The sequence below is a fragment of the Aedes albopictus genome, chromosome 3, assembly GCF_035046485.1.
Source record: "Aedes albopictus strain Foshan chromosome 3, AalbF5, whole genome shotgun sequence".
NCBI classification, from domain to species: domain Eukaryota; kingdom Metazoa; phylum Arthropoda; class Insecta; order Diptera; family Culicidae; genus Aedes; species Aedes albopictus.
The window spans coordinates 296729328-296749380 of record NC_085138.1 but is presented as its reverse complement, the minus strand read 5'-3'; the positions used below and the strand labels follow the sequence as shown (position 1 = coordinate 296749380).

The following is a 20053-nucleotide window of genomic DNA, read 5'->3' as shown; positions in this document are numbered from 1 at the left end:
TTGTAGTAGCATGATGCCGACGCCTCACACCGTGCTCGTATCACAGAACAATTAAAGCATCTGATACACGCTTTATCGCGTGATGACCCGTTATCGGATCATGTTACAAGTCATGATAAATTTTATTCATCACATTGTTTGCCACTTATGCACCCGTAAGCCGCATTCATGATTCGAAATGATACGTTCATAAGCATATCTGGAAGTCAAATCACTAAGAATGCTCAAAAAGTGAATGAAATCACTAATTTATCATTTCGACTTCATGATAACGATCGCATCGCGCCCGCACATGCCGAGCGAATCATTCTTCTCGGATCGAAGTTTGTTACGATGCTTGACGACAAAATGTTATCGTTGTTGCTATGATCGCGCGATGCCGTTCGACCGCGACACATTCGAAATCTGATCATGATCACTAGATTTCCATCCTTGGTGTAGTTACCTATCTCAATTTCAACTTATGTGGCCGACAGGGTACCCGGGTACCCAGCACCCATTTAAAATACACGGTGTAGAAAAAAGCAAAAAGTTTGTCGGACACATAACGGTTAAATGTCGGTTGATAAAGTGGGTGGCACTGTGTATAACAAACTTCGACTCCTATATTTTTTCAAAAAAAAATGTTAGTGCCTTAATCAACGTCTCCCAGAAATTTCCACCGGGAAAATTTCAACTATATTACTACACTTCTTGCTGTGAATTACCATGTGGCCATAAAAATCTGTTATTTTTACATTTTAGTAAATGAAAACATCCAAATGGATAATAGGCCATTCCAGGCAGATAACTAATAAACTAAATGTAAGGGTCTTTAGTACATGGGTACACTTAGCACTGAAAAAATGACACTCAAACCTTGAAACCTATCCTATCAAAAAGGAAATTCTAACGAATAATTTAACCCATTATGTCCCATATCTGCCCACCCACATGCTTCTAGTCCTGAGGCTCACGCGAGTTCTACTTCTACACCACGCGACAATTATGCTTAGCTCAGCAGCACATGCTACCTCAACTGGTTGATAGTTTGTCTTTGGCGCGCAGTTGATATCAACGGAAAGTACCATTCACGAAACGAATATTACGTTGCGATTCGAACGATATGGGTGGTATTCGATGTTCTACGGCGACGTAACATTGCGCAGTTGTTTTGTTGCATGCCCCCCAACAACGGCGCAGCATCGCACGGCATCATGGGATATGTAGCGGCCCCCTACCGAGATGGGTGGCGATGTTGCTGCCGCCCATCCACGTCACATCGTGGGATGGATACCTATCGCCACACTTCGCACGGATGTAGAAAGCAAGAGTATGCTGGCTGCCCGCCCAAACGACCAACCGTTTTCAGTTACCAGTTAACAGTCGCCGGACTCGGTCGCTCAGAGAATACACTCCGCGCTAGTGGCGTCACTAACGGAAGGCAAGAAGATCAGGTGGTTTTGAACGTTTCGTCGTGGCGGTTGCTTACCTGAGGTGTGTGTGCGTGTTGGGATTTTCGCGAAAGATTGTTTGCCAATACACCGCGAAGTCTGTGGAGCAGGCCGGATGGTCTTATCATTCAGCGAGGCGTGCGATACGGCATAGTGTCTGGCTAACAGACGTTTTTGAATGGTGGTTGGGCTTTGGATGCTGTGAATGGATATTGAATTGAGAGGAGATACTGTACCTGTTGAGTGATATTGTACAAAAAGATCTAGAAGCGAAGGCTCTTGGGGCAAAGATCTGTTACCTTAGAGAAGAATACTCAATCAACTTTCGACAAGCTAATCAGCACATCAAGTGACCGTTTTTTTGAATCGCGAGTTTAGAAATAGAAATACACCGAATTGCACGAGTGACTGCAGACTACCTACGATCTCCGTTTGTGTTTATTTTCGTAACAAATCTGTCATTGCGCTCGTAGGAAGATCTCGGTAAATATTGTGGTTAAGAGATTTCAAGTGTGCGTTATTTTTAACATACAACAAGTGTTCCGGATAGAAGGAGTTATACCGTTTGGCAGCATGTTTCCAACAACAGCCAGCTTGGGCAAGTTCTACAACCGTTTGAGCATACTGATAACCGTATTCATTACTGGTAAGTTTTCCAAAAAGGCTCTACTGCTACCGCGAAACTGTGGGTCGGGAGGGAGGTGGCGCTCTGGATTGTTTGGATTTCTTTGGCCGGCGTGTGATAGTGTGATAAGCTGCGGGAGGTGGGTGGTAACACTGTCTGTTTGCACATTTTCACCACACACACACGGCGGACCCGGTAAAATCCGGATCCGTGGCGGCAGTTGGTGGTGTGTTGTTGATTTATGTTGTTATCCGCTCTTCTGCTGGCGCACCGTTAAGTGTTCGGTGTGGTCACGCTTGCAGACCAAGGTGCAAAAAAATAAACTTGTTGATGTTATGGTTTTTTTTTCGTTGACCCACCTTTTGCGTCAGAAGGAGACTGAGTGCCAAAGGCGGGATAATTTCTTGGAACGTAAAATGTTTCCCACACCGACCTGAGAGGTCTTGCTTTAAAGACAATGTAGTTTAACATCGATAAGCAGATAATGTTAACTGACCGTCATGCCAGTAGAATGAACAGCGGATTTGTGGCAACATTTGATGAGTTCAAGTGGTTAACCAGTGAAAATTGATATGGGCATTGCTGTGCATAAAGTTGGTTCTTCAAGAGGCTAACGACGAGATCTATTGAAGTGGTAATTGCCGCTAGTTGGAAACTGCGGTATTAGTTGGTTAGTGGATGCAATGCAATTGACATCGATTTATTTTCAATCTATCAATGAATTGATCTAAATTGTATAAAATACCAATGCCTGTTTATTCTGAATGACATTCATTAATATCAATATTGCAATAACATTGTTACCTCCCAGAAAACCAATAAGCATTTCAGTAAGTCCTTATTTCAGCATTATAACTACACCTGCTTACTGTTCTATCATTGCAGTTGGACTGTTAAACTGTGCTTAAATAGCAAGTAAACTGCTCAAAGTGCACGATTTCTTTTCTTTTTTTTTTTTTTTGTTTGCTGTGAAGGTTCATTGTAACTGCGAATTGTTTGCTTATGCAATTTTTAACAAACCGCCATTGAAATATTACTTTACGATTATTAGTACCGTAAAACGGAATATATTTGCTAATACAAATACATTTAGCTTTGGTAGTGCAGCATGTATCCTAAATTTCATCTTATACAATTATAATTCCTTTAATCTGGCAAGAAGAAGAAAACGTGAATCAAAACTTTTCATGATGATGATGATGATGATGATTGTGTATCCACCATCAGCGCAAGGATTACCTATAGCTGCAGAGTCATACCGGAAGGGAATGATCTACCTGTTGGTTTGTTGTAGCAGGGTAAGCTAAATTTACTGGAGACCTTCGGAAGACAACACGATGGGTGTTATCTCGTGACAAAGTCTGGCCACCCCACGAACATTTGTCCAGAAACCAGTTCATTTAGCTTCCCTCCCAATACCCAAGTATCATATAATTTAAATATATTTAATTATATAGTTAACCAATTACCTGATTTTACATGAAACAATAAATATTAGATTATGATACATCGAATTTTAATTGGCCTACATTACAATTACAACTTTATTTACCTGAACAGCGCTGAAACAAATAGTTATTTGTTTAGTTAAAATCAAGCAAATAACACTGAAACAATTGGTATAAAAGTAGTAAAAAAAAACAAAATACAAAAATAAAACAAAACACAGGAAAGTAAACCAAATTTTGATCTTATAATTTTCCTGCATTTAAATCAACTAAGCGTGAATCAAAACTTTTCATATGAAAAGACTTTTTAGAAAATGCATATTTTTTTCCTATGAAAAACTTTTTGGACAAAATATAAATAATTGTCAATATTTTCATCATTCGTTGACGGCTTCAAACAATCTTCTCTATATATTCGAGATTAACCAGCCGAGGGCTGAAAATCTCGATAATAAATATATACATATAATAATAATAGTGTGCTTTTCCAATTGTGGCAACGACTTGACCAGCACTCTAGATCACAATCATTGCAACTGACGTGATATTTTAGTGGTTTTTCCCAAAACTCAAACTTTTCTATGACCAACATGCAAAACTTGTTATTTTGTACCACATATTAAAATATCATCTTGGTAAATCTTCATTTGGACTTTTTAAACGAATTTTAAAGATGGCCTATCAATGATATCCACACACCATCACAGTTAACTCAGTTCTGATAGAACAAGGAAAGTAACGGTGACACAATAGAGCGCACGCTAACTTGGATCGCAATCGGCCTATCAAAATCAGCTATTTGCTCACCATTGACAGTGACAGAGTGCAACAGTTACTCTGCCCTGGGGGAATGTCACTTCCTTTGCTAACCGGAAAAAGCCGCATATATCCGTTGCTAACCGTCGTTAACCGCGTCTAACTGCCGTTCAGTTACCAGCCTGGTTAACAGCGATTAGCGACGGTTAGGAACGGATAAATGCAGATTTTCCGATTAGAAAAGGATATGTCATTCCCCTTGACTGTTCCTATGAAAAATTGTCAAATGATCCATTGATAACTTTTCAATATTTCACAGAAGTATTTATGCCAGAAAACCATAAAACAGTCGAATAAATCCATGAAAAATTGTCGAATGTTCCATTATTTTCTTAAAATTAAACAATGAAAAAATCCAGAATTTAATAAACTGCTCCATTAAATGGCAGAAATTTTCCATAAAAATGAAATGACTAGAGAAATGATCTCTAAAAAAATAGAAAACGATCCTTAGAAAAAAGGAAAACGATCAGTAGAAAATATGAAAACAATCCATAAAATATGAAAAATGATCCAAAGAAAATAAAAGAACGATTCCTAAAACATAAGAAATGATCCATAAAATTTTTGAAATGAACCAATAAATTTAAGAAATGATCTAGGATTTCACTGTGCTATTACCTATTTAAAGAAAGTGAACTAGGTATGGTTCACTCAAAATTTGAAATTCAGCCATGCCTCGTTAAGGACAAGGTATTTGGAGTACATAGCTCAAAATTTCTAGAGCACCGTTTTTTAGAACCGTTGAACGGATTTGGATGAAAATGCATCACGCTAATTGTTCAGTGGTTGTCAATAGCGTGATGCATTTTAATCCAAATCCGTTCAACGGTTCAAAAAAACGGTGCTTTAGAAATTTTGAGCAATGTACTCCAAATACCTTGTCCTTAAAATAAAACTATAAATAACGTTACGTTAACCTCGTAATATTGGTAAAATTTTCACCATACCAGGAGTCAAACACGGACGCCTTTTTAATATAGCGTTGCCTCAAAGCCTACACAATACACATTCTTTTGTGGAACTAAGGCAAACATAAATTGAATATTGTACAGAAGACGCCTGTTTGCTTCATACAATAGTGACCCAATTTTGTCAGGCCCAGGTTGCATTTTAGATGATCCCGTGACTGGACGAATCCGTGAACAAATCCCAAGAAGTATTCCTGAAGGAATCCGTAGTTGAGTTCCCTAGTCATAATGTCCACCCTGCAGTAATTCCTGGAGGAATCTCACTATAACACCTGATAAATTCCCGCATGAACCACCGCAGAAATTCTGGAAGAAATTCCATTAGAACACATCATCTTTGTTTCACATTGCTCAAGAACTGTTTGAAAACATCGCTTTTGTAGCTCCGAGGGACCTCCACATCCGCTCCAGGTCCGGGCCCCTAAAATCCTTAATCCGGATCCCAGGAACACCCAGGGAAATTAACTAATACGTCGTTGAGGTATTTTTCAATACCTACAAAATATCAAAATAAGTTATTTTCAATACAAAATCATAGAGGAACAATTGCATTAATAACTGGATGAATCCTAATAGGTATTTCTAAACTACAATGATTACAACAGCAGTACACCAAAAATCCCAAGGATAATTCCTGAAAAACGCCAAGATGAATCACTCGAAAATTTGCAGAAGGGATTTCTGGAGGAATTCCAGAATTAACTACTAGAGGAGATCAAGCTGTATTTTTTAGAAAAATGCAAGCAGAAATTCTCGGAATATTCCCTGGAGAAATTCCTGGAGGCATCGCTTCAAGAATTCCCGGAGAAATTCTAGCAAATACTTTCGCAGGCATTGTGAGAATATACAAGGGTAACCTCTTCCTAATTACCTTTTACGCATTTCTTCTACACATATTCCTCTTTGTACTGGTGTGCGCGCAGACACAAAGAGAACTTGTGTATGAACACAACATTCGATCGCTCGCCATTAGTCAGAACTGTACTTTTGTGCTGATTAAACCCAAGTTCCTTTTCTAAAGTAGCCGTATGTGATATTTCTCCACCATATTCTGAAACATCTTTGGGCATTCCACTGTTGTATGCTGGATTCTGCCAACAGGCATCACCAGAAAAATTAGCAAAAAAATCCCTAAAACAAATCTGGAGGAACCCTTGGAGAAATCATGGATCTCATCCTCAAAATCGTTCTAGATCGGTGATTCCCAAAGTGGGCGAAATCGCCCCCCAGGGGGCGAAAATCAGGCCGAAGGGGGCGAAAATGTGAAAAACCAAAATTGGGGGGCGAAAATACTAAAAAAGGGGGCGATTTTTTGAATAATTTAAAAATCAAAAGTATTGAAATACTAGTCCAGAGTGTCAACAGAGTGTCAGAGTGTCAAGGGCCCATATAGCCGAGGCGGTAAACGCACGGGTATTCAGCATGACCATGCTGAGGGTGACGGGTTCGATTCCCGGTCGGTCCAGGATCTTTTCGTAAAGGAAATTTCCTTGACTTCCTTGGGCATAGAGTATCTTCGTGCCTGCCACACGATATACGCATGCAAAATGGTCATTGGCAGAGGAAGCTCTCAGTTAATAACTGTGGAAGTGCTCATAGAACACTAAGCTGAGAAGCAGGCTTTGTCCCAATGAGGACGTTACGCCAAGAAGAGAGAGAGAGAGAGTGTCAACTGAATCATTAAAAATCCCTAACATTTCAAATTTTGTTGTTTCAAGGATTATTGAAAAATGTCTGTTTTGAGATCGACTAAATTTTACAGATATTTTTTTTATGTTTATGAGGACTTTTCATCAAAATTCCAAGAAAAAAAACACAAATAAGACTGCTATATGAATTTCCTAAATAATTCCTAGGAATTATGGAGATCTAATATTTTACATATTAAGTAACTATGAAGAAACTTTTATAAAAGATTATGAGAGGAACCGTTTTTTACTTGATGATGAAGTTTTGTTTTTAATTCATGGGCGTTTTTTTCATGGAATTTTCAATCAAAATCATTTTGTTTCAGACGAATTTCAGAACACGTTTTGGATGGGAGCTATCACACATTGTTTGAAAGTTTTTCAGAGAAGCTTCCCGGAGAAATTTCAAACTTACTACTAGTAGCTATTTTGATTATTTCCACAAATTCAGCGTTGATTTCTGTTGCATATTTACTTATTTGACGATAGATTATTATTATTATTATTTATTAAAGACACTTTACCACGTTTGGTAGTGGCATTCGTGTCTATTTGACAATAGAATTTTCTCCAATTTATACTGGCTTTTCATTATTTGCATTTACTTTGAAAAGCTGACTACATTTGAAAATATACAGATATATTCCTGATTTGTTCTTTCTGTATGAAAAATATTTTTGAAATTGTATTTTTTTGTCGGCTGTTCGAGTCCGTATGAAGTTGATCATCAATATTAACTTCTTTTCTCGATAAGCCTAGATAGCTGTGTAGTGTCGGTAGCGATTGTCTCAATTGGCTAAGAATAACACTACGGACCGCCTGTTCCGGTGGTAAGAATCCACCAACAGGTGACCCCTAATTCATGGTGTGATGCGGCTTTATGCTTACCGTGCCTAGGAATGAATGGCTAGGGGGGTCTAATAAAAACCTAACCGCTAACGGAGCCTGTGGAGTACCAGGGCGCCCTCCACAGTATGTAGCCCTTACTGCGCTAACCGGAGCAATGGTGCAGTGGACCTTGTGTTTCTCCGAGACAATCAGCTGCCCTTCTTTAGTCTCACTTGAGGCTAAATAAGGGCGGGATTATGAAGATGTTGTTAATTAGTTTAAATTTTCACCTATATGGTTTCGCATTATGCGATTTACACAGTGTATTCTGTGTTTCCTCGCCTTTGGCGTTTTCCAATCGATACCGATTTGGTTTTATTGTTGCTGTTCTTTGTTGCGCTGCTGTTGCGAAGAGTTTAATCTTACCTAGTTTGGGTAGTGGCTACGGCTAGGATAGCTCAGATCAATCTTCAGCATAAAAGAACAGCAACGATCAATCTTTGCAGACTTATGCAAAATGGTACAGCCCAAGTGGCCTTGGTACAAGAACCTTACTTTCGTAAGGGAAATTTCTATCTAGGAAACCTTGTGAACCCGGTGTTTGCCACTTTCAGTAAACATGAAATGGCAGACTCGCGTGTCATGCCTCGAGCCTGTGTGCTTGTCAACAACGCAATAGTTGCTACACTCATCTCTGAACTAACCACCAGAGATGTATGTGCTATCACAATTGATGTATCTGTTGGAAACCTCAACAGGAAATACGTCTATTGTTCTGTGTATTAACCACATGATGAACCATCCCCTACGGATGCTTTCAAACAAGTCATCGCATACTGCACTTCAAAAGGCCTTCCGCTAATTGTTGGCAGTGATGCTAATGCTCACCATATCATCTGGGGCAGCTCAGACATGAACTTGAGAGGCTCCAGTTTGATGGAGTACTTAAGTAGTACAGATCTTGCATTACTTAACATAACCTTCATGGTATCTGCTAGAGAGGAAGTGTTAGATATAACGCTTTGCTCTAGCAGAATTAGTCACGAGCTGACCAATTGGCATGTGTCCGATGAAGAATCTTGATCTGACCATCGCTATATCTTTTTTTGAACATTTAAATGTTACTTCGCAAACATTGCGTTTCAGGAATCCTCGGTCAACAAACTGGGATCTTTATACTGATTTGGTTGCAGCCAAATTTCATGGATATTCACCATCCATTGACACTCCAAGTGATTTAGATGATGCCGTTGATACTACAACGACCTTCATCATGGAAGCTTTTGAAAAAGCATGCCCTCTACGGTCTGTGAAGATCACAAGAGGAACCCCTTGGTGGAACTCTGTTCTGGCGAAACTCAGGAAACAATGTAGAAAGAGTTGGAACAGACGACGTTCGGCTGGTTCGGAGGCTTTCAGGTCGGCTCGCAAGGCCTACAGGAAAGCTCTCCGGTCTGCTGAACGATCCGGCTGGAAAGACCTTTGTACAAATGTTTCCAGCTTGAGTGAAGTCAGTCGGTTAAACAAAATCCTTGCGAAATCTAAGGATTTCCGGGTGAACGAACTTCGTTTGCCAAATGGCGATCTGACTTCCTCTGATGAGGAAGTTCTGGAATGCTTATTCAGCACACACTTCCCTGGATGTGTGGATATTACATCTTCGGATGATCCTGATGTCTTTTCTTGTAGTTATGATTCTTTAGCTTCGACTCGGAGAATTGTAACTATAGAATCGATTGAGTGGGCTCTTAATAGCTTTGCTCCTTTCAAATCTCCTGGGGCAGATGGGATTTATCCTATTTTGCTTCAGAAGGGATTTGATTATTTCAAACATGTTTTGAAAAAAACTACTTGTTTGCAGTTTTGCTACAGGGTATATTCCCAAATCCTGGAAGGATATTACTGTAAAGTTTATTCCGAAAGTGGGTCGTGCGTCGTATGAAGAAGCAAAGAGTTTCAGACCTATCAGTTTGACCTCTTTTCTTCTGAAATGCTTAGAACGCATTGTGGATCATCACATCCGTGATGTTCATCTGGCCAACGTGCCTCTTCATGTGAACCAACATGCCTACCAATCTGGTAAGTCCACTGTGAAGTGGGTCGTGCGTCGTATGAAGAAGCAAAGAGTTTCAGACCTATCAGTTTGACCTCTTTTCTTCTGAAATGCTTGGAACGCATTGTGGATCATCACATCCGTGATGTTCATCTGGCCAACGTGCCTCTTCATGTGAACCAACATGCCTACCAATCTGGTAAGTCCACTGTGACTCTTTTACACAAGGTTGTTTACGATATCGAGAAAGCATTCGCTCAAAAGCAATCTTGTTTGGGTGTTTTCTTAGATATCGAGGGTGCCTTTGACAACGTGCCTTTCGTGTGAAGAATTAGCAATAAGTTAAAATTCACAAATAAAAAAAAAAAAAAAAAAAAAAAAAAAAAACGTGCCTTTCGATGCCATATTGGAAGCCGCACGGAGTCATGGTATATCTCCAATGATTTCCAATTGGATTCACCAAAAGCTCAAAAACCGATATCTCTTCTCGACATTGCGTCTAGCAGGGATTAGGAAATTAAGTGTTTGTGAATGCCCCCAAGGGGGAGTCTTATCGCCGCTTTTGTGGAATCTCGTAGCAGATACGCTATTGAGGAAACTCAATAATAGCGGTTTTCCTACTTATGGTTTTCCGACGACTACCTAACATTGTTAGTTGGTATGTGCATCAGCACCCTTTTCGACCTGATGCAAAACGCCCTTCAGGTAGTTGAGGGTTGGTGTCGCCAATATGGCCTTTCGGTTAATCCGAGTAAAACATCTATTGTTCTTTTCACGGAAAGGCGAAACCGTAATGGCGTTCGACCTTTGCGTCTCTTTGATTCTGAAATCGATGTGACTGAACAGGTAAAGTACGTTGGAGTCATTCTTGATTCCAAGCTTTCCTGGACACCTCACATTGAGTTCAGAATCAAGAAAGCTTGTATGGCCTTCGGGCAATGCCGGCGTACTTTTGGTACAACTTGGGGTCTAAAACCCAAGTATATCAAATGGATTTACACAACTGTGGTTCGGCCAATATTGGCTTATGGATGTCTTGTGTGGTGGCAAAAGGGTGAAGTGAGAACGGTCCAATCAAAATTAGGCCATCTCCAAAGGATGTGCTTAATGGCGATGTCTGGAGCGTTCTCTTCAACTCCTACGGCAGCGCTAGAAGTTCTCTTTGACGTTGCCCCACTACACATTCATCTCAAACAAGAAGCCCTTTCTTGCACTTACCGGTTACGGGTACTCGGTCTACTAGAGGAAACTCCTGTGAACCGCAGTTCAACACACACCTCGTTGTTTCCACTTTTGGTGAATTGGGACAAAATTGTCCTTGCTCCAAGTGATCTTACAATTGCTTGTAATTTTCCATATAGGACATTTTCCACGAAATTCCCTTCCCGGGAAGAGTGGACATCTGGTTATCTGGAAAGAAGTATTTCAGACGGCATCGTATGTTACACTGATGGCTCCCTTCTCGAAGGTCGAGCAGGTGCTGGTGTTTATTCTCGTGAGCTAAGGCTGTATCAGTCTTATTCACTTGGTAGACACTGTACCGTTTTTCAGGCCGAAATCTTTGCTCTTATGTGCGGAGTGCAATCAGCACTTCAGCAGCACGTAATGGGCAAAGTAATATACTTCTGTTCAGATAGCCAGGCTGCTATTAAAGCACTTGCTTCGGCCAACTCCAGGTCGAAGATAGTTATCGCTTGTCGAACTCAAATCGAGGAGCTGAATTCAGCAAACGCTGTTCACCTTCTATGGGTACCTGGTAATTCTTCCATCGCTGGAAATGAATTGGCTGATGAGTTAGCTCGCTCTGGAGCATCACATGACTTCATTGGCCCTGAGCCAGCTATTCCGATATCGAAGTGTTGGATTAAGCTTCAGATTCACACCTGGGCTGTCACTCAACACAGACAATATTGGAATAGTTTGGAGTCATGTCGTCAAACCAAATTGTATAGTGCTGAGCCATCTCTACGGGTGGCGAAGTATCTAACTAATCTGTCTAAGCAGAATTGCAGCATGCTGGTCAAAGCATTGACTGGCCACTGTCGACTCAGCTATCACATGGCGAATATTCAGCAAGCTGATTCATTTGCCTGTGATAGCTGTGAATCCGATTATGGAACTTCGTATCATTTGATATGTAACTGTCCAGTTTTCGCGCAACTGCGTTTCCGAGTATTCGGTAAACACTTATTAAGTGAAACTGACTTCAGAAACCTGAATCTTCAGGATATTCTGTTGTTCTTAACCCGCTGTGGTAAAGAGCTATAGGCTCTCTTTCGCTTTATGCGTTATTACAGTGCCCTTTTCAGGGCGCTGTTTGAACCCATTGTGGTACGCTTATGCGTTAGTACCCTCTTCCAGGGTATTTTTTCCTATTTCGCTACCTGTCCTTATCCCCATCCTTATCCTTATTTCCTTACTTTTCGATCAGGTAGATGATGAAATAGGCTATTATTTTGGCAATGGCACAAATGTCCCAAATGGAGGATAACGTGCCTCTGGAGCCGGCCTTCTGATACCTGATACCAGATACATTTGAAAATACACAGATATATTCCTGATTTGTTCTTTCTGTATGAAAAATATTTTTGAAATTGTATTTCAATATCCCACCAGTAGAAGAACCTTTTTCAAAAACACTAGTAAAATATCTGGTGTAAGATTACGAGTTTTCGTAAATGTTTACAGTCCGTTCTGCTTGTTCGTTTTTGTTCATGAATATGCTTAGCACAAACATGATTTCAAAATGTATTGTTATACATGCAATAATGTGATTTTTTTAATAAGAGAGATACTAATTTAGATACATTAAATATCAGTTTAGCCACAGTAGTGTCAAATAGTGGGTTTTTGAAGGTTTCAGCTAAACAAAGTTTCAGCCTTTTTTCATAGAAAAAATAAATCTCATTTAGGAGGGCGAAAAAGTTTTTCTCAAGCTCCAAGGGGGCGATACCCCCTAAAAGTTTGGGAAACACTGTTCTAGATGAATCTGAGGTCGAATTGCTGTAGGAATCCCATCAAGAGGTACTGGGTACAACAGGAATATCTAAGGTACCACAAGGAATCCCTGTAAGAATTCCTGAAATAACAGCAGTATTTTTTCCATAAAGAATCTTGGAGAAATCCCTGGAAAATTCACGGCATGCATTTCTAGACGAATCCTTGGAAGAATTCCTGGAGGAATCCTGGGTAGACGAGAATATCTAAATCATATCTCAAGTCGAACACTTTTTGCTGTCATAGCTCGATGTGATTTTCATGAGTTATTAAAAAATCTAATGTATATCGCACGAATAGCGATATGATATCAGTTTTTTATTCTCTTCGAAAAAGCTGAAAATTTCTACATAAGAGCTTATGAGAGTTTATGCTCTTTTTCGCGAAATGGAACACATACAGCCATAGAGATGGCTCAATGTTAGTAAAATGCCATGTGCCTCTTTCTGAGCTGTGGAAAGAAGAACCCCATGCTCTTATTCCCATGTCATTTAGAACAGCGATCCACAGTTGAGTGGTAAGCATCGCCGCCTGTGAATCCTAAGTTTGTAGGTTCGATGCTGGATGCTGAAATTTTTTTTATTATTTTTTTTTTCTAGAAAAAAAGTGACAAATATTGTCTGCTATTGTTTTGATCTTATAATATCTTAACGAGCTATTATTGAGTAGTTCACCATATTAGATTTAGCTATTATTTCTGATCTTTTACCTTTTATATTAATCAAAACAATATCAGTTTTTGCTCTTCAGTAATTCAATCAATAATAACTGAATATGCTATTCATCAGATTTTTTCACCAACTCGGGATCCTATCTGAAACTTCTGTAGATGACAGAATTGTAGCAGAAATAACTGAAAGAATTCAGAAGAAATTTCTATTTGTATCAAAGAAGGAATCCTTGGACAAATCTTCAGAGTAATTTCTTAAGGATCCTTGGAAACAATCACAGGAGAAATCGCAGGAGGCATTTCTGAAGGAATCCCATCATACTTACCGGTCAAACTAAATCCTGAGTGTCCTCTGCCGTACGTAGGAGTCGTCTCCATTCGACTCGGTTCATGGTTGTGCGTCTGCAGTTCCGCACTCTGCGAAGGACCCACAAATCGTTCTACACTTGATCGACCAACCTAGCTCGCTGCGCACCACGTCTACTTGTACCGGTCGGATGGCTCTCGAGAACCATTTTAATCGGGTGCTATCCGACATCCTGATGGCGTGATCCATCCACCGTAGCCCGCCAGATTTTTGCAGTGTGGTTGGTTTCTCTCAGCAGCTGATGCAGCTAGTTGTTCATTCGCCTTCTCCAAGTCCCGTCTTCCATTTGCACTCCGCCGTAGATGGTACGCAACAACTTCCGTTCAAAAACTCTAAGGGCCGATTTCTTCACCCTGGCTTAAGCGTTAAACCTGGTTTAACTATATGGGTAAGCCTGGCTTACCGGCTAAGCCGAGGTGAAGAAATCGACCCTAAGAGCGCGTTAGTTCTGGTGTCCCATAGACTACCTGTCCGATCAGCGGTTTTAGATAGTTAACTTCGTGTGACGGCGAACTTTGTTCGATGGTAGAGTTCTGCGGAGTCCAAAGTAAGCTCGATTTCCTGCGTCTCTGAATTTCTCTGCTGATGTAGTTGTCGGCAGTCACCATAGAACCCAAGTACACGAATTCTTCAGTTGCCAAGATTTCATCGCCGTCTATAGAAATTCCTCCCTACACTGATAAAAATCCAAACTTTAAGTTTATAAGGCTATTTTTTATACAATTTATAAGACATTGTGATCGTCATTTTCAATTGTATGCCTATAATGATCATGCAAGACTATTTAGCTTTGAAGAGGTAACTCATGAGGCGTATGGACCTTAACCATAACTCTTATGTTTGGTCAAACATAACAGATATAAGTTTCTTCCTATAGTTAAAAATTATATTTGTTCACTTATAATTTTTAACTTTGGCCGATTCAGTTTCTAACGGCCATCAAGACCGCCATCATATTCGTCACCGAGCCTCGCACTGGACTTCCAAACGGCACGAAAACCTTAGCACTTTCTTTTGATTGACCTGCGGAATTCTCAAGGTAAGCTTGCATCGTAAATAAAAAGTTATATATTTTGAATAGCGCAGTCTGTGTTTCGCAGTGCTGCTCAAATTGACCGGACCGGACCTCTAGACTACAAGCCAGACAGAAACATTGGATTCAAGACAGAAACGATTGGAGGAATCCCGCTTCGTGCACACTTGATTCCCTTTCGAAGGGCAATTCGAAAGGATGTTCGGGACTCGGTTCGGGACTAAGCTACACAAAAATGTTTCCTGGTCTCGCTACAAGACCTACACCTGGAATTTCCAAGCCCCGTCCACTGGACCGTCCAGCTGCAGGAGGACACGAATCACAAGAGGACCCTGCACAATCGGTAGATTGCTTTTCATTTTGTTTCAATAAAAGAAAAATATTATGTTGATATTGTTTGTTTTCGTTTGTTTATGGTTAGATATATGATTTTTATAAAAAATTGAAACATAATTGTTATATACCGCTTATGCATAAATGTTATAAACCTCAAACATAAATTTTATTTACCACGCTAATAAATTTCATTTAATCTTACGCATAAATTTGATTTGAGATAAAATTTATAAAATTTATGTTTCCGAACATGGTTTTTAAAGGTGAAGCCAAATTGCAAAAAATTATGTAGTTTCACACATAATAGTTATACGGAAAATCTCCTCAGTGTAGAGGATCCGATTCGCCTGACTTCATTCTTTAGTCGGAAGTACGTTTCTGCCATCGAATCATATTTGAGAGCTATAACATCAATATCATCAGTTATACGCGCTACCCGAGTAGGTGGAAAAATCTGATGAATAGCATATTCAGTTATGATTGATTGAATTACTGAAGAGCAAAAACTGATATTGTTTTGATTGATATACCGTCTACCCCCGTTGGTTTGAACGACACCTCATGCAAACCAACGAGGTTCATTTTTTGATTTGAACTACTAGTAACTCTGTAAGCATCGCAAAACACACTGATGGTAACCCTTTTGGCTGTTTTGTTTTGATTCTGCGTTCCATTTCACCCCGTTCCATGAGCAGAGTGACGTCTGAACCATTTTTAGTTTGAACGATATGCAGATTAGCGGGGGTCAAATTAAAAAGTGTTCAGATTAGATGAGGTCAAACCAACGGGGGTAGACGGTAAGAGGTAAAAGAACAGAAATAATAGCAAAATCTAATATGGTGAACTACTCAATAATAGCTCGTTAAGATATTACAAGATCAAAACAATAGCAGACAAGATTTGTCACTTTTTTCTAGAAAAAATAAATAAAAAAAACGTCAGCATGCAGCATCAAACCTACGACCTTAGGATTCACAGGCGGCGATGCTCACCACTCAACTGTGGCTCACTGTTGTAAATAACATGGGAACAAGAGCATGCGGTTCTTCGTTTCCACAGCTCAGAGAGGGGCACATGGCATTCCACTAACATTGAGCCATCTCCATGGGTGTATGTGTTCCATTTCGTGCAGAAGAGCTAAGCTTGTTCTTATGTAGAAATTTTCAGCTATTTCGACAAAAACAAAAACTGATACCATATCACTTTGAGCTATTCGTGCGATATTCATAAGATTTTTGAATAACTCATCAAAATCATATCGAGCTATGATAGCAAAAAGTGTTAGATTTGAGATATGATTTAGATATTCTCGTCTACCCGGGTAACTTGTGATGTAGTTGAGGGCAAGGCCTTTTTAAATCAATGAAATTCGGAAATTATCGAAACAGTTAATCTAGTTTAGGCATATACATGTGAAAACTAGTGCATTGAGCTAAAAAAATGAAATTTGCCCAATTTTGTAAAGTTCCATTTAAAAAAAAATGTTACCTTCTAGGTGCTGGAAAACGCATTTTCGGGTGAAGCAAAACGCTTATTGGCTTTTGCCGCTTTAATTGTTTTTTGTACCTAAATGGAAGCTCCTTCGAACACATCCCAGCTGCAATGAAAGGGGTAGGAGACGCGATGTTGTGTATGGATTGATGTCATATAACCGGCGCGCATTTGCTTAAATTAAATAATCCTTCCAAATATAAAAAACAGTAGTTTTCCACGCTTTTCTTTTGGCTATTTTATTCATTGTTGCATCTGAAAAATCCTTCACAACATAACGTTATGTCCTCAGCTGCTCTATTGACTGGCAAACGGCACATCACTTACCAACTGATTGTTCTGAAATAGAGACAGCAGTCCATCAACGCACCGGAAACCGCTTTTCAGTTTAGTGACAAAACTCAACCATTACGGTGAGTCCGGCATGCATACGAGCTCAGTTTCCCAGCCCTTTTCCTTTGCCCACATCCAACAACGTGTTTGACTGTCAACCATTGAGCTGCAGTCGCGTTGCCGTGCCATTATTGTGTACCACAGTCGCGACAACCGCACGCCCAGGTTTTCCACGATTTTCCACCAAACATCGGAGCACTGCTGGGTATGTGAGAAACTGCATCACAAACCACGAAATGAATTGCATCGCGGTGTGTTGTGAACTATCTGCCACACGCGTACGATGGTGACTATGTAGTTTTGAAGGGACAAGTTCCAAATGGGAATAGTTAATTCCATTTCAATCTGGGCTGTCTGGACCGAAACTGTGGTATGGGTGAAGATTGCAGGTTTCCGTTTCTGGGGCTGATCATTGATTGCGTGACTCAGTTCACAATCACTGACGTTACCCTAGATCTATTCTAGAATAGAACGCATGCAGAACTTCCACTCCACAGGTTGAATGAATGGATGAGTAACCGAATGAACGGGCCAAGTGTCACCGGGCTATTTGAACGAGGTTATTCTCCGACTATACACTATAATCTATCGCTAGTTCGCATAGGTTCGCATAGCCTCTCTAACATAGCCGTATTTATCCAACGTATAATGGAGGAGAGATTTTTTGCCGAGATTTCAGAGTTGCAACGCGTGCCGGGCAGGTGCCACCTTTTACATGATTGTGCCATTATCGTCGATGCTTGTGACCAACCGGCACCGCGCCGTGTCGTGTCGTCGATGGTCGTCCGTCGCTCTGGTTGGTAAAGATGGAAATCAGCTCAGCCAGCAGCCAGCAGTACATACGCTAACTGACTGATGTCGTCGGTTCTGATTCCTGGTCCTGTGGCCGTAGTTGGACTGTCGGCGTGACTGTCGGACGATATGCGGTTTTGGCGTTTTCCAAAGGTGATTGATATTGACCTCAAACATGACTGTTTGAAAAACTGTCCGGTGTGCTATCAATCAGGCAGAGTTGTCGGCAGTGGAGCATTCATGCACTAAGTGACGATCGAGGAATCAATGGGAAGCTTTCGATTGAACTGGGTTTGAGAATGATCAAAGTTAAATAAATGAATGTTTACTATTCATCAATTCTTTCAAACAATATAACCAACAAGTAACCTGAGCGTTTGATGGAAAACCAAATGAAAATGTCATGTTCTGTTCTTTTCAGCGCAAGACACAATAATTGTGTGTTTTAATAGAGTTCTTACGATTGCATAAGTTGTTAATTTAATCAGCAGGTCAAACTTTAATCTAAGTAGAAACATCAGTTTTAGCAAGTCGACTGTTTTGGCCATAGCGAGTTATACAGCCCATTGCGATCTTTGGAAGTTAATTTTATTTATGAAGAAAATATTTCATTTGATGAGGAAAAAAAGTCAAATAAATAAATAATATAAGTATTAGATGGTACAGTCTCAAATCGCTTTTATGGAAGGTGCCTCCTTCCCGTCACACAAAAGTTCGGGAGTAATCTCTGACTCTTCGACAAATTTTACGCTCTTTTCCTACCTGTCCTGGCCACGCCCTTACGACTACTAAGGGATAGGAAAGGATTGCTAGTTTGGACACCTAGCCACACACCGCTGAAGATCGTCCCTAGCACGCGTCGTTCGAAAACTTCGAGTGCTTGCAGGCCCTCCTCGAGCATGGTCCATATTTCGTGTCCATAATAGGAATACCGGTCTTAATAACGTATTGTACATGCAGCATTCGGTGCATGGGTGAATGTATTTTAGACCATACTTCTTCTGGAGCCCGTAGTAGATACGACTTCCACTGATGATGCACCTTCGTATTTCACGACTAGAATTTTTGTCAGCCATCAGTATGGATCCGAGGTTGACGAATTCCTCCATCACCTCGAATGCATCCCCGTCTATCATCACATTACTACCTAGACGGACCCGGTCGTGTTCGGTTCCGCTTACCAGCATGTACTTTGTTTTTGTCACATTCACCAACAGTCCGACCTTTGCTACTTCGCGTTTCAGGAGGGCACAGTTCTGCCACTGCACTGGTTCACATGTTCGTGGCATTTCTGGAGGATTTGCTTACGGTGAACATGTGGTCCGTTGTCGACCGGCCGTCGATGAAGCCGGCTTGATAACTTCCCACGAATTCATTCGTTCAAGATGACAGAAGACGAGAGATGATTAGGGATAGCGCTTTGAAGGCAGCATTCAAATAGTGATCCCTCTGAAATTCTCACATTTCTAATGGTCGCAGATCACCTCTTCCTTCCACTCCTCCGGTAGCAGTTCGGTTTCCCAAATCCTGACTATCAACCGGTGCAGACAAGTGGCCAACTTTTCTGGGCTCATCTTGATGAGTTCACATGGCTTTGTTGTGTTTGAGTTGGTGAATGGCATTCTTAACTTTGTAACGATGAATCTGTACCATTTCAATAAGAAATTGTATGAGAGATTTCTTTTCGACCCTTAGAATATGTTACCAAAAAAATAATACTTTTTTTAGAGTGTCAACGAATATGTTGCAAGCTTACAAAAGTTTGCATAAAGCCATGCGCCACCTGTGAACACCTATTTGAACCGTGAGCTAAACTTTATATCGAAATAAAATAAACTGCAGCATGAGTAAGTCTACATTCAGGCGGTTGTTCGAAATCTGCTCGAATTTGTTTCATGTGGAAAATTCCAGGATTTAATTGCGCATTAGAGAAAATTTGAACGGATTACAGAGCTATTTTCTCTGGCATAACGAAACCCAATCAAAAAATGCTTTGCACGCTCTCCGTACACCCTCGAGTGGGAAATTGCGTCTTAGTTTAAGGTAATATACCAATCCGACCGCGACCGATCGTCATTATTAGTGGAGTTTCCAAAGTGTAGAGTTCGAGTT

General features: G+C 40.4%; 1 protein-coding gene across 1 annotated transcript in view; it reads left to right on the top strand.

The window, feature by feature from the left end:
• The first annotated feature begins 920 nt into the window (after positions 1-920).
• LOC109418659 (uncharacterized) overlaps positions 921-20053 on the top strand; it is a 116694-nt gene continuing 97561 nt past the window's right edge. Inside the window, exon 1 of the mRNA XM_019692878.3 lies at positions 921-2079. Within this exon, the coding sequence (XP_019548423.3) occupies positions 2007-2079 (73 nt within the window). The 5' untranslated portion in view covers positions 921-2006. The remainder of the gene's footprint in view (positions 2080-20053) is intronic.